This window comes from Festucalex cinctus, chromosome 3 (assembly GCF_051991245.1).
Source record: "Festucalex cinctus isolate MCC-2025b chromosome 3, RoL_Fcin_1.0, whole genome shotgun sequence".
NCBI lineage: Eukaryota > Metazoa > Chordata > Actinopteri > Syngnathiformes > Syngnathidae > Festucalex > Festucalex cinctus.
Genome location: NC_135413.1, coordinates 17,153,277 through 17,168,696, shown reverse-complemented (window position 1 = coordinate 17,168,696; position 15,420 = coordinate 17,153,277). Strand labels below are relative to the sequence as shown.

At 36.0% G+C, this 15,420-nt stretch overlaps 1 protein-coding gene across 2 annotated transcripts; it reads right to left on the bottom strand.

Moving 5' to 3' along the window:
* Window positions 1–239: 239 nt before the first annotated feature.
* gal (galanin/GMAP prepropeptide) lies at window positions 240–10,461 on the bottom strand. 2 transcript variants are annotated; one of them, XM_077518038.1, is made up of 7 exons: window positions 10,316–10,461; window positions 9,997–10,077; window positions 8,296–8,350; window positions 5,134–5,205; window positions 2,025–2,111; window positions 1,743–1,814; window positions 240–872 (listed from the first exon to the last, which is right to left on the bottom strand). In XM_077518038.1, exons 1-7 carry the CDS (start codon window positions 10,400–10,402, stop codon window positions 811–813), a joined length of 516 nt encoding a protein of 171 aa, XP_077374164.1. In that variant the 5' UTR covers window positions 10,403–10,461; the 3' UTR covers window positions 240–810. The 2 variants fall into 2 exon arrangements, with proteins under 2 accessions (XP_077374164.1, XP_077374165.1); XM_077518039.1 differs by lacking the exon at window positions 5,134–5,205.
* Between the last annotated feature and the right edge of the window lie 4,959 nt (window positions 10,462–15,420).

Sequence of the window (15,420 nt, the reverse complement as noted above, 5' to 3'; positions counted from 1 at the left end):
AACATGACAACAGCGAGCCTGATGTTTTGATGATTGTGAGATGTGCCTTTTTATTGTCCGTAACTTTGTGTGTTCTTTAAAACAACAACTCAATTTTGGTTTAATCTATGCATACATATAGTTAACCAATTGTTGTATGGTGTATCCAGGCAGACTTTTGCCAACTTCAAACCTCTAGCAATGTAATTTGAAGAGCATCAGTTTTTGCAGTGATGTCAACCAATGACAAGCATTCATGATGTGGTATGGTATGCATTTATTTGAACTGGGACAGTGCACAACAACACATTGACCAAGACAAAATCAGGAAAGATGCTTGGTGCCAGTGAATCCATAACCAGCTGAGTTACTATAGCATAAAACCAGGTTAAATAAAATATATGTCACATCAGACTAATTGACTCTCATGTTTCATGTTCATGTTTAATATTGTTCTTATTAAAGCTTCAAATGAAGTTTAGATCAAATTTTGTGCCCAGTTAATACAGAAATTCGGGTCATTATTAAGAGTAAACATAAATATCGAAATTGTTTCAGAATTATAATTTTTTGTTGCATTACTTTCTTAGCCTAATTAGCAAATCTTTATATCAATTAAACAAATGCAATGCGGTAAAAGTTCCAAAAAGCATTCGGGTCTGCCAGGACATAATAATATCATCAGCTTTGCACAAACAAATTGTAATGTGATGCTAATGCCATTTGTTTTGATATTACATTTGACGTAACTTTGGACATCCCTGTTGAATAGTTAACAAAAAAATCTTTCAGCAAAACAAATTGTTGAGTGGCTAGCAGAGGGTGACGTGGCTATGGGTTAGCCATTTCATCTGATGTCACAGAAGAAGTCAGGCTTTGCAAGGCTCCCATTTCTGCAAATTATAAGAAGAATGGAAAACAGACTATTATTGGTTATCTAAACGTGTGAAGCTATATTTGAGAGTATGATCTAAATCCATATTTTAATCATCATTAAAAAAATAAATAAATACCTAACTGAATCAGCACCAATCTGGAAATTGAGCAGAATTAACTAAGAGTGATTTGAGTTTATTGTCTGTGATAATCTGGAGCCCCTGCAGGGGCACCATTTCTGTTTTTGGACTCTTTTTCAAGAGAAAGGATGAAAAGTCTCTTTAAACTAGACTAAGTGCAATTTCCGGAGAAATTGCGTGGGAATGCTGAGAGCTGAATGTCAAGAGCTGAATGCTAAGCTGAATGCTTATAAAATAAATTGAAAGATAAATTATGTGAAAATTACAAAGTTTTAATTGAAGTTGAAAGATAAATGAATAAAAAGAACTGAGCAGTATCACAGAGTTGATAATGATGTTCAAGTTGTATATATGGACGTGGGCATGGAAAGTGGGACTTAGAAAAAGTTGAATGTCAGTCCTATTGAAAATGAATGGGGAAAAGTTTGTAAACAATCTGGTAAATTATCCAAATGTTGAAGTCACAGTTTCTCGTAGTTTGGCGCCCAAATGAACGGTGATAATGAAGTTTGCTCTCATTTGTGTCTTTCAGTTGGTGGCTAGGCGGTCGTTTGAAGAAAAAGATGGAAGGAAAAGTTTTGAAAAACTGAAAAGGAAAAAGCAGTGTGGACCCTCGAGTTGCGGTGTGCAACTGTCCGATATTTGGAGACGCGCTTATAAGACTGTCATGGGCGTGCGTGGCCCACAAACTTTCCGGGCCTCGCAGACAAATGTATCCAACTCCCTTGGTAGAGACAATATGAATACCTTTAAATTTGAGGTATGTCAGGAAGTCAATGACAGTGTGCACGATGTCTTCCTCCGCTTTCTTTTGGCCACCTGGGAAAATAGATCAACAAATGACCACATTCACATCATTGGGTCAACAAGGAGACAAATTCATTGTACAGATGGTGAAAACCATGTCGGAGCATTACAAACAAAAACATTTTTTCTTCAGAACAACACCCACTGTTTTGAATTTGGTGGTACCATGCATGGATGGAAATTGCAAAGTCATACCTGCTAAATGATGCATAAAACACGAACCTGCTTGGAAGTTTTCCTCCCAGTCCATATCTCTCTTGCCAGCAAGACCAGCCTTATCTCCCAATATCTTGTGTCCATCTATACCATCTGGACAAGAGTAGAGTTGTTTGTAGATGTTTGCAGCCACATACGCTTTAACAATTTAAGTGCAGTTTTACAGCCAGAAAATGAACAACATGATCCACTATTCTATCACTCCGGATTCATGCCGACCAAACTTAACGTCCAGGAATCAGGTCCAGGTTACTTTTTATTGGTAAAGTAGTTGGACAATTACTGTGCATACAGTAATTATTGTTGTTTTTATTATTTGAGGTTAGACTCCTGTTTTATTAAATACAACACTTTCCTATTGCCTGAAAAGTGTTCCTTAAATAACATTTTGATTGATTGATTGATTGATTGATTGATTGATTGATTGATTGATTGATTGATTGATTGATTGATTGATTGATTGATTGATTGATTGATTGATTGATTGATTGAAAGCAGCCAAGATGCAATTTAATTTGAAGATATATCATTGAAAACTTACAATATGTTCCTGTAAATAATAATAATATGTCAAAATTTTGCAAATTAAAAATACAAGCATGCCGCAAAAGAACTTGAAAATACAAAGCAATATTGTATTGTAAGCAATTAGTACAACTAATAATTGTGAAGTGAATACTCTTAACGAGCTTCTGAAAATCTGGCCCCACCTTATCCCTCCAATTTTATTGTGGGAATGCTTCAGCATTCCCACAATATGTTATTGTGATTTTTATCCTCCACACTTTTTTTTGCCATGTAACAACTCCCACACGATACTTCAGATTTACACTGTTCAAATTCCAACTTAATTAAAAAATTCACGCCTCCCGGGGTATATATCATCTGATTCCACATTACTTAGAATATTCGCACAATTTAACGTTAAATATCAACTTTTCCCCATTCATTTGGGACAGACAGTGACCTTTCTCTCAGTATCATTTTCCATGCCCACTTCCATACATTTAACTTATAATCATTACCAGGTATCGGATACTGCTTGGTTGGTAAAGTGCATTGTCCAGTAACCAGGAGGTCATAATTTCATAATTTATTTATGCATTCAAATCTTAGCATTCAACTATTAGCGTTCAGCTTTCAGCATTCCCAAACAATTTCTCCAGAAATTGCACTTAGTCTAGTAATAATAAATCACTTTTTTACTGCTCATATACAATTTTATGATCGTAAACAGTCGACAGTTAGGTAAGGTAGCTGTTGTGCTGAATTGTAGGATTTGTAGTTTGTTTGTCATCAGCACTTCACATTGCAGCATTAAAAAATATATTGTGATGTATTAGGTCTAGTACAAACGTAAGGATTTTTTTGTTTGTTTAGTTCTATTTTTATTTGTTACAGACATCACGCATGAATATAAAACATCAAGAATTTTAAGAATTTTGAACCTACTGTGTGGTTTGCTCCGATAATCACAGCACACTTTGATAATTTAAATCAGGTATGTTGGAGGAGGGAAACATCTAAACATGCAGGACAGGGACCCTCGTGAACCTCGTGATGACCCTTGACCTAGATCTTTTGCCACTATGGCAGAGGTCTAGCTAACGGAATACAATTATGTATCAAATTTGAGGGGGAAAAAAAGGAAAACAGGTTTTCACAATAAGAGCAGACTCCAGTTTGCCGTCACACGCTGCACTCATACTGCCAAGGAAATTGTAATCATTGTATTACACACATACAGCAACTTACATACTTCATTGTTTAAAAAAAGAAAAAAAAACACCTTACTATACATGGTCATTTTCTGTACATTGTTTAAAAAAATTAAACGCCTTACCATACATAGTCATTTTTAAAATAAAAGCCTTAATATACATACTATTTTTTTTTTTAAATAAACGTCTTGCTATACATGGCTATTTTTTTTTTTTTTTAATAAATGCCTGATTATACATGGTTAGCTTTGAAAAATTGTCTTACTAGACAGTTTTTTTGTTTGTTTAATATATGCCTGACTATATAGGGTCATGTTTTAAAACAACTCCATGGTTGTTTAAAAAACACCTGACTATACATGATCGTTAAAAAAACAAACAAACAAAAAAACAACAAAAAAAACGCATTACTATACATGGTTGTTTAACTCTTTGACTGCCAAAAACGTTTAATAACGATAAGTAAAATCGCGATGTATGCCGCCATAAACGTTAAATGACGTCAACTACGTTTTTTTTTTTTTTTTTTTTTAAAGAAAATAAATACAGCAACACTTTCACTGGTCATAGTCGTCACCAACCCTGTTCTGAGCACTATCCTCATCCTCCTGGACATATACGTGCTGCTCTCAGTTTGGTGATAGATTTTCGTCCACATTGCAGCGGCTAGTTTCAGTTGTGATATAGCAAGGGAACAAACGGCACAAATGTCTCAACTAGCCTCTACACTGATGCTCTTGTGATTTCTTCACATGCCAATGCATGGTGCAGGGACCTCCGGTCTTCTTCATATTACTGTATTAACACGGTTTTAACATCCTTTGGTGTCTGTCTGTAATATCTTAGTTCAGCTTTAAAATGTGAATGTGACCAAAGTCACTCACAGACAGCAACAGTGCTATAGAGAACCCAAGCCAAAACAGTTTTGAAAGAAAAAAAAAAAAAAAAAAAAAAACGTGCAAAAAATAGCATTGAGGCTAATAAAAAAATTGGAAGTCTGCATGATGCCACCACTGTAGGTTGTGGACTGAAGAAGTGCCGACCAAATATGCTACAGAAGTTGCACCATATATCATTTTATACTTTTGTCCAAACCGGACAAAAAATGGTCACGTCGTGAAACGTGGAGAGAATGAGATAATCCTTGACTGAAGCAATTACCAATTCACTAGGAAATGTTCGATGCTAATTTTCCCTCCCACTCCCACTTTGGCAACAGCCAAACTGAGCTTATTACTCAGTCAGCATTAACAGAATATAGAAATATTTGTTCAAAACACATACAGGACATCATGTTTGTATGGATAAGATCAGAAAGCAATGACAGCTGCGACAGGATGTTTCAATGGAGCAATTCCTTAAGGTCCTGCAGACGCTGTATGTTTCTATCTTACATTGAGTGATCAGCTCGTCTCTGCCTCTGGCACTGGGTGAATCCTTTATCTGAATTAGGTGATCAATCCGACCTGTAACACAGGATGAGGCAGGGGGAGCCTTTACGTGAGCTTCACATATGCACAAACATGCTCACATTTAAGGGTGAACTGGCCAGAAAGAGCATTAACATTTGTAGTGGTGGATTTCTCATCTGGAGAAGACGGCAGGTTTGCCACATTCCTAGTGACACCTATTGGTCACACTGAGTATAGCGTGGAGTATATTCGCGTGTTGGGATGAAAATAATCGCCTAAATCATCTTTCAGATTTTTCAGGAAAAACAAAAAAAAAGAACCATTTGCATCATGAGGAGATGATTTAGGCAAAAAAAAAAAAAAAAAAAGCAAACAAAAAATGACAGGCAATTATTTTAAGAGGGTAACGGTGCGTAAGGAAAGAGAACAGTAACAGTAAACAAGATAAAGACAAGAAACACACCAGCAACACCCTCTATTTTGACTGTGTAATGAACAGTAGAACCAGAGTTTCATAGAACCATACTGATGGCTTAAATCACACTTTACGTCTCCCTTGTTAATGGTATAGTACCAAGTACATGTCTGATCTAATCACAGAAATGATCCAGTTTCAATATTATAGACATGTAGATATTGACACTTAGTTACTATGTTAGATATTACAAACGTAAAAACATCAGCAGTCTCTATTTGACTGTGACAACCCTTGTGACTGATATAGGCACACTGCTACAATTCCTTATTGATAATCCGAGAGAGGTTGTTTTAATTAGGTGGGTAAAACAAATGGGGACCCACACATTACCGTAATGTTTGTTATCCATTTGTCGTAAATTGACCACATAACTAACAGCCAGAGGTGTGCAGAGGCTTTTTGAGGTTTTGAATAGGGGACATACAGAAAATAAGCATGAACCACGCTCCAGAAACATCCTTTGCTGTGTAACTCAATGCTTTGTACCTTGACTTTGTTCCTTGACCACATCAAAACCCCAGACCGTCAATCCTCTTTTCACAATGGATTAAATAGAAATGCTGCTAATCTAGTTCACCCCCACAAAAGACACCGATTAAAATTTTGGAATGTGTTTGAATTCATTCACTCATTTCACTTTTGTTGTCACGTTCGTATAAAAGTACAATGCCCATTCCAATGAAATGAACTATGCTGTGGCCTGGCACTCTCTCAGCCCAATGTCTTGAAGAAAAGAAAAAAAAAAAGCACAATGTAAATCACACCTAAAACGTAAACACATACAGTACCATACACCAACACATATGCAGTCATACATATAGCTGAACACACTGCCTGAAGATTAAAAAAAGAAGAAAAAAAAACTGCCCCTAAAGAGAGAGGTCTGAGCCTGAATACTTTGTACCTGATGGTACTAACAACTTTCCTTCTAGAACGAGCGTTTAAATATCCTGTAGGGACTGTAGGCCAAATGATTTATTTATTTATTTATTTATTTAGTTTTTAGCTGACGGTACTACTCTAGTAAAGGCGTGTATGCTCATGTGCTTTGATGGTTGTTCTCAAACCAAACTAGTATAGACCCAGAAATGTATGACCAGGGAAAAGTGAGGAAGCACTGTATTTTAAAGTCGAACGATTCAATTCGCTTCATTTTGATATACTTCACTAGCATCGTTTAAATAAAAATAATAATAATAATAATTCCAGTCCAAACCAGTGTTTGAGTTCTTCTGACTAAAACGTAACAGGTCTCTGGAAATACTTCATAATTAAGTCTACAGGTCTTCAGTTGTTCAAACATGCAATTTAAAAAAAAAAAAAAAAAAATTGGTACAAGCAAAATAGCAGTTCTCTTGAGACAACGACAAGGTAAAAAAAAAAAAATTAGACAGGTTAAAAAAAAAAAAGCTGTAAAAACGTGAGAAAATTAAGTTGACTGTAACATGATTTAAATACTCTTGGTACAATGCAATTTGGCTCAGCATCTTTTACAAACTGCACAGATTAAACTGCACAACTTGAAGTGTCACAGAGTCCACATAAGTGACGTAATCCCTGGGGAGGCTCCTCCCACCTGTTCACAGCGGGCATAGAACCAGTTCAGCTAATCTGGGAATTTAGCAATGTTGTTTGTAAACCCACGTTATTATATTATTATTATAATTATTTCTAATCAATTAGCTAATAAAGTCATTCCACTCGCTACACTAAATATTAACTTGAAAATTACAACAGAAAATAATGTGAAAGCCCCCTTCAGTAAAGTAACAAAGTAAATATAATGTAATATGAATGACATAAACACAGTATATAAAACAATTGACTATTATTGATGTACATCATTTATATAATAGATACCACGCATAGAAAAAGATTGCAATTACTGTAATTACAATTGCAAGATGTGATGGCATTATCAACTACTGCAAATAATGTAGTTACATGTACTCATTCTCGGTCTAAAAAATGTGTTATCGGTACAGCAGGCATTATGTTTATCCTTAACCATTTACTAACATGGAATGGCCATTCACACTCACTTTCAATGGGCAACGTAAAATTTTTTAATAAATAAATAAATAAATAAATAAAAGAAATAAATAAATGAAATATAAAAAATTAAGAATATGTGAGGAAAGTGACTAAAAATAGTTCGTAGACTCATTACAAATTCACTGACCATGTCAGTGCAACAGTTCAAACACATCATATTACTGAGAACTCAAAAAAACAATATTTTAAAATGGAGTGCAAATTTCTTTTTGAGACAGTCACGCCTCTCATACACAAGGGAATATAACATGAAGAACCGCTTGCAAGCATAATTTAGACATCAAATCAATTTAGACACCCTGATTGAATTGTAAAGTATGTGCGTATAAATGTACCGGTAGGTGGATTATAAACAAATCTTGTGAAAAATATTAACTTTTTGAACGTTCCCATTACATTCATTCTTCTCTCAGCCACAATGAAAATTCCTGATTAGTAGTCTTCCGAGGGAGTATGGCAAAAGCGATAGTTCAGTATTCCTTTCGAATATAAGTACTTTTATATACTGTAGGATATTTTGATTCTTCTAAAATCCTTAAACCTTTCATGCAACTACAAAACTAAAATTTAGTAGAGTGTAATAATATGTGGAACATTAAGTTTGTACTTACGGGGACCTAAAAGGTAGCCAGCACTATTGAGAGTCCATCCCCTCTTCTCCTTTGCCTGCAGTGCAGTACAGAAAACAAGCAAAAGGGCAAAGTCAACGCCAAAATATTTTTTTACAATAATATATTTGATGCAGTCACACTAGTGTAAACACAGCATTCTGATTAATATTTGCATTTGTGGAATATGAATTAAGCTGCAAAATTCACCTGTTTTTATCCATCTCAGGTTGGCCATTTTGCCACTTGTTGCTGAAAATGACATCACAGTTGGTGAGGGATCAGGTAACGACCAATCACGCTTCACCTGTTTTTTTGTTTTTGTTTTGTTTTTTAGTTTGGTCATGTGACATTTGCAAACTGAGCGCTTGGGCACTGTGATGTCACTTTTAAATGAAGGCAAGTGGGAAAATGGCCACCCCCTGAGATGGATATAAACAGGTGGATTTTAAGCCAAATTTATTTTCCACAAGTGCAATGTTAAAAATGTATTCAAACCCAAAAATGTATAAATATGTTTTTTAATACTTTGTCCTTCACGCCCAAAAACGTATTTATATATTTATATGTTGTTGGGTTTTTTTAAATGTTTTTTTTTATGCAAGGGCATACAGGGGGCTTTGATGCAGTTTCTGACATGAAGAGGTGGCTTAAAGCAATGGTAGTGATTACAAAAACGGCCAGAAGGTGGCAGCAGAGTATGATAGGTCAGGCAGGGCCATGTTGCAACAACCTTTTTTTTTTCTTTTTTTTTTCTTTTTTTTTTTTTTTTTTATAACAGTGTTTTCACCAGGAATGTGAAAGAGGAGACTCTAATCTTTCTGTTGGTATGTTTCATGTTTTTATAGCAATAGAACACAATATTCTGTGGGCCTTGAAAAATCAGTCAAAATCCAATAAAACAGCTGTGAGCGAAGGGGTTGCTTCAGTCAAAATGGAATGAGTTACCATAATCAGAATGCCGTGTTAGACTGGTGTTGACGCATCAAACATATTTGAAAATTTTGGGGTCGACTTCTGCTTTAAGCTTGTTGGGTAGACTCAGCATGATTTCATGATAGACTACTTTAAAGTTATTGCTGAAAAACATCGTTGACAATTCTCGACATATACTGTATGTAACAAAAGTTGATCTAGAGACTTTTGTTAGCTGTTAAAAGATTTTATTAATTAAAAAACAATTATCATTGCTGATTACTTGATAGGTTGAACCATTTTTAAACAGGAATTTGATTTCAAATTGAAGTCACCTTTTAATTAATTACCAAAATGTATTGTGGGCTTTTCCGAGATGTCTGATATTAATCAAGTATAAGAAATCAAAACATTATACCGGTAAATGTTATTTCTTTATACTGGTGTATTAGCTACTATATAAAAAGACATCCTCAAACTGGCAGCAAGCAAATTATTTATTATTATTATTATTATTATTATTATTATTATTATTATTATTATTATTATTATTATTATTATTATTATTTATCATTAATGTCAGCTGTGGCATGAACCTAAATTTGGGTGGGTGCGGTAAATTTGTCAAGCACTGCATAGATATTTATATATTCCTACAAGCAATTCATGTGAATTGTTAATGTAGTCTCAAATTGGCTCCCCCCATTTTCACTTCTGAGATTGCAGTAAATATAAAAATACTGATGAATTAATTTATAAATAAATGCCATTAATTGAAAAACATCTTACCGCAATCACCAGCCCGATGGTCTCATAGAACATTGTGCAAAAGACGAGAGACACAAGCAAAATCCCAATGGACCCCTTCATCTAAAGAATGAAGTAAAGACCTCAGTAACTAATCAATAATCAAAAGAACATCTATATATATATATATATATATATATATATATATATATATATATATATATATATATATATATATATATATATATATATATATATATATATATATATATATAAATCACAATAAATCCAACTATGAAAACTCTAGATTGGCCTCTATATAGAATAAGAATGAAGCAACTTTTACAAAACAATAACTTACCTTGTATATGCCGGCAACACAGTCTCTCCTCCCTGAAGTTGCTGTATGTGTGAACACTTTGACGTCGAGATGAAATGGGCACTTCATACACCTTTTATTGTCCCCCAGCTCACCCTGGCTTCAGTCCACCTGCGTCAGCAGCCCGCCCCCCTCAGACAAGAGAAAGCAGAATGAAATTCAATTACATCATGTAATGCCCGGATCCGATTTTTCTTTAGCCCCCTCCCTCAGAGACATTGGATTAAATTTGAAAATGAGGGAAATGTTTTTCTTTCATCACCTTTCATTCTATCAGCAAGCTTGTGTCACAAATCATTATTGGGCATTTTCTTTTTACTTTCTTTTTGACTTAAGCTCTTTATTTGGTTGGGCTTAGAAAGAATCCTTATGAATCAAATAGTACATCGTTTTATGTGGAGCTTTTAATGGAAAGAACCCCCCCCCCCCCAAAATCATTTTCAACTTTGGTGGATTTGCAATGTGGAATCAATTTTCAATTCAATTTATAAACCAATAAATCATTGTTGACTAAAATAATACACAATTTGCAAATGAATGTGAGTCCTGGATTTGTTTTCATTAAAAAAAGATAGATCAACATATTCAAATAAATTACTTACTTTGACAGCATGAATGCTCATCCTGCGTCAGTGCTTCACAAATTCCATTTTTCCAATTTCCACATTTTATAATCAAACAAAGGTGGCAAAGGTGGTGACTGGTTAGCACGTCCGCCTCCCAGTACTGAGGACGCTAGGTCGAGTCCAGGCTCCGGCCTTCCTGGGTGGAGTTGTCATGTTCTCCCCGTGCCCGCGTGGGTCTTCTCCGGGTACTCCGGTCTCCTCCCACATTCCAAAGACATGCGTGGCAGGTTAATTGGGTGCTCCGAATTGTCCCTAGGTGTGTTTGTTTGCGTGGATGGTTGTTCGTCTCTGTGTGCTCTGCGATTGGCTACCCCTGACAGCGTTCTGCGACACGAGTTCTGGTCCGGTGTTGGACGAGAGGAAAATAGTCCGGCAAGTTGGCTGGGGTCACCTAAATGAAGTGTTTTTCTTCAAAAAAAACAACATTTTGTGCTCAAAAGAGTGATGCATTTGCACACAAAACTCCCTCCTGAAAAAAAGTCAGACTCCATTAACGCCAGGCACTATTTTTCTGTTTGTTCGTATCACTGCGCGGCGCCCTGCATACAGCTGATAGACGCGCACTAATCTACAAGTTGTTTGTCTTTTCGAAGGCAGAAGGCGCGCGGATCAGCTGTCTGCACCGCATCGATCTGCTGTAGGAGGAAACCGAAGTACCCACGCAGGCATGGGGAGAACATGATAACTATATACAGTGCTCAGAATATATGAGTACACCCACTTTGCAATGTTTTTATTCGAAATCTTAATGAACAATTTTCAAAACTTTGACAAAATGATTTCTGTAGAATATGCACTTAACTTACAACATGAAAGTAAGGTTGTAATATAATGCATAGATTACAAAATCTTCAGTTTAATCAAATTAACTAATGCAAAAAAAAAAAAAAAAAAATGCATCCCACAACAAAAATGACTACGTGTCGTATTTTCTATGACCTCCATGACTGTTATGGATAGCAACTTGTCTGTTAGGCCTGGAATTAACAAGTTGTCAGTCTTTTTCTCAGGGTCTATGTATTACTTTTTTGAGGGTACTAATTAACAAATCATGTTTGCAATCAATGGTCCAAATTTGTAGGAGTATTTTGTAGTGTAGTGTCCCATAGAAAATCTTAATTCTGAAAGGAAACTAAAGGGGTTCCTACAAATCTGTACATTGCCTTCTCGTTCTTTTTTTTTATCAGCAGTGGTTACTCGGAACTGCCATTTTCTGTTTTGTCTCTTCTGCATTGTTGAGTCATGAACACTCACCTTAACTGAGCCGAGGGAGGCCTGCAGTTCTTTAGATCTTGTCCTGACTTTCTTTGTGATCACCTGGATGAGTCGTCACTGTGCTCTTGGGAGAAATGTTTGCAGGCCAGCCGTTCTTTGTTTTCTTTGTTTGTGGATAATGTCCAGTCAAATTATGTGCAAATGGTGTGCATTTGGTCTTGCTCCAATTTGGAGCATTCTGCTCTCCTTATTTCTGATAGTAAGTTTAAGTTTTTTTCCCCTGAGTAATATTATCTGGTTTGTTAATAATTTTTTGCAACCTACTACATTTTGTCGTGCTGTATGTTCATTAGTATAGATTTTTTTTTTTGTAAATAGTTTTACACTTTAACTGTTTTGTAGCATTTTTGTTCCCAAGTTTGTGGTCTGTTTGACTTCACAATTTTATTTGTTAGTTAGCTTTTTGTAATAAAGACAATTGAAGCTTAGAGACACTCGATTACTACTTTGGGGACCGATCTGTCACACATATAACACAGTTTGTCAGTGGTTCTGTTTAAGTATTTTCTTGACTGAACTGCTCTGGAGGTAATCAGCCTTGGCCGTGGTCAGTGAAAATGAAGTAATCTTCCCCAAAAAATGTGACTAGCTACATTTAATTCATGATTTAACAAGGAGTGCAAAGACTTTTTCCATACAGGGCAAGGTAGTTTTAAATGGTACCCCTGCTCGCTTAATAAATATTAAACATTAAAGTGGAGAAACTATGTGAGGTGGAGAAAAAGGAATTTGAGAAGAGGGCAACTACTTAATATGTGTGTGTTTTACATTAATTATAGAGCACACTTTGTCTGTGTAAACATGTAAACGTTATACATTCCTATCTGGTTGCAATGCACTAAATAATTGTACACATGCTGGAGAAGTGCTAGCAAGCATGTACTGTAATGCGTAGTGAACAGACATCCTTTCATTTCATTTCATCCTTTTTTTCCCCCCTGGACAAGTACATGTTTTGACACCTTCAAAAAGCATATCAAAAGGATTTGTAAATCACTTTTTATTCATTTTTAAAAAAACGAATTATGTTCCACAGTCTGCTGTGGCAATCATAACTTAGCTAAACATGCATATTTCGATCTAATGTGAGCTTGCTGATAAACACAAAAACAACACAACCTGTAGATTTCTCAAAAAGGAACCTTCCTCCTCAAAGTTCACAATAAAAATGACAATTGTTTTTTTTTTTCATCTGTCATATCTGTATTTTTTTTGTGGGGGGCAAATAGTGTGTTCTGGAAAGGGTAGAATATTGTAAAATGATTTTCATTTGTAGCTCTCAAAAATAGATTGCTTAACTCATTCACTGCCTTTGACAAGTATACTTGTCAATTGTATTTTTTAGAGCGGTGCTAAATGGGGGCGAATCTGAGCATGCTCCACTGTAAATATCAAACTTGGAAACAACTTTACTGATGCCCAACCACCGGTAGATGACATCATTGCCCCATTTTATAGGAAATAAACACAGTTTCAGAGTCCATGGGAGAAATGGCTGTATTTTGGCAAACCTACATTTTTCTGCTGTCAATTATAAAAGAACGGGACGGGACAAAAAGTAGGGAGTCTATTCTGTTATTTGGTAGATTCGGTTTATATATAATTATTGAATGGAATATCACGTGAGTATTGGAAATGTAAAAATTTTCTATAATGACTGGCAGTGAATGAGTTTTAAAAGTGGATGAGAAATCTGAGGCATTAAAAGGAAGTTATGTGTCATATGTTTTCTTTGCTGCCCTTAAAATAGTTCATTTTAATACAAAATTGTTTTATGTCATGCTTAACCATTGACTCATTGTGTTAATCACGCTTACAGTAGAGGTTAATAGACAGAAGGGCAGAGCAAAAGAAGCATCCTAATTAAATTTCTCGAGTAAACTGTTGCAAGTAAGATATTCACAATGCAATTAGTATAATTAACTGTAGCTGTTGCCTGCAATGGTCAAAATATGTGTGGAGGGTCCAATTTCTTGGAAAATCTCATTCCATATTTGCTGTCAGGCATAATGGTGAAATTGACTCATGTGGCAGTTAAAGGACAATGAGAATACAGTTGAAATGGGACAGTTAGTACACCTGTCAAATTAAAATGACTACACGTTGTTTTACATGAAAGAGTTCATGGGCTACATTCCTGGGAAATTGGGAGGTAAAAATACAAATGTTTTTGTCATGATTGGGTCATGCAAGGGTTATGTTTGGGTCATGACCGTGAGGTCAAGTGTCTGTTTTGAACTGATGTAACCATCATCTGGTTTCAACTGGAAAAACGCTATGTGATGTCAGGAGCTATGTGATGTCAAGAATCTTTAAAGGGGCACGATGCAAGATTCAGAATTTTTGCACATTTGCAAACTGGCGAAACGTGGAATGGACCCCAGCGACATGCACACGGCCAGGAGCGTGTGCGACTTTTCGGGCACGAGCAAACCTCCAAATTAATCAAACAAACGTAAACATGGAGCACAACGCCATTTTCATAGGCTTAATAATGTCTACAGAGCTAAGAAACGTATTAATCTTCAAGTTACTTTGTATGTGAAAGTCATTTTGAGTGGCAAAAGCTTACGTAATTGCAACCTTCCAAACATAAATAGTGCATCCCGTGAATCCGATGACATTGAGGATAGCAGTGCGTTTCATCCCCAGGATAGCTCTTAGCTCTCTCCACCTGACGAATGCTGCTCCTATATTTATCCGCGTCCTCCCGTGACGATGGTCTGAAAGTTTTTTTTTACTTCTCCTTGTCTTCCGTGGAGTCTGCATAAGGGATTGAGACGTATCGGGTGCAGGTCTCTTCAAGTCCATCTTGAATTAGCTTTCCTGTCCGTGAAGTTGCGTGAACAATGGCGAGAGCTAACAGGGACAATAGCGTGCACGCGCATGACGTCATGCTCAGAGCAAAAGCTAAAGTTTCCGGCCCGAACAATCCAACAGCAACAGTCATTGTGCCACAGTCGTGCCTCCTGTCCATTATACAAGTCTTAAAACATGTGCGGGTGAAAAATATGGTTATTTTAAGACTCAAATTTGAGTCCAATCTTGCATTGTGCACCTTTAATCCCTTTACTTGGTCAACAGCCAATCAGATAATTCCATGTCAGTCCTGTTACCCACATGTCTAGCCACAGCCAATCCGATCAATTGACTGTCTATTTAAGACAAACCGAGAAGTGTGTGTTT

Bases quoted from the DNA above. Each gene is read 5' to 3' on its own strand.
- gal (XM_077518038.1), bottom strand. From the start codon at position 10,402: ATGAAGTGCCCATTTCATCTCGACGTCAAAGTGTTCACACATACAGCA. The intron at 10,078-10,315 runs GTAAGTTATTGT...TTCATTCTTTAG, and splicing joins GTGTTGCCGGCATATACAAG to ATGAAGGGGTCCATTGGGAT. The intron at 8,351-9,996 runs GTAAGATGTTTT...ACTGCACTGCAG, and splicing joins CCATCGGGCTGGTGATTGCG to GCAAAGGAGAAGAGGGGATG.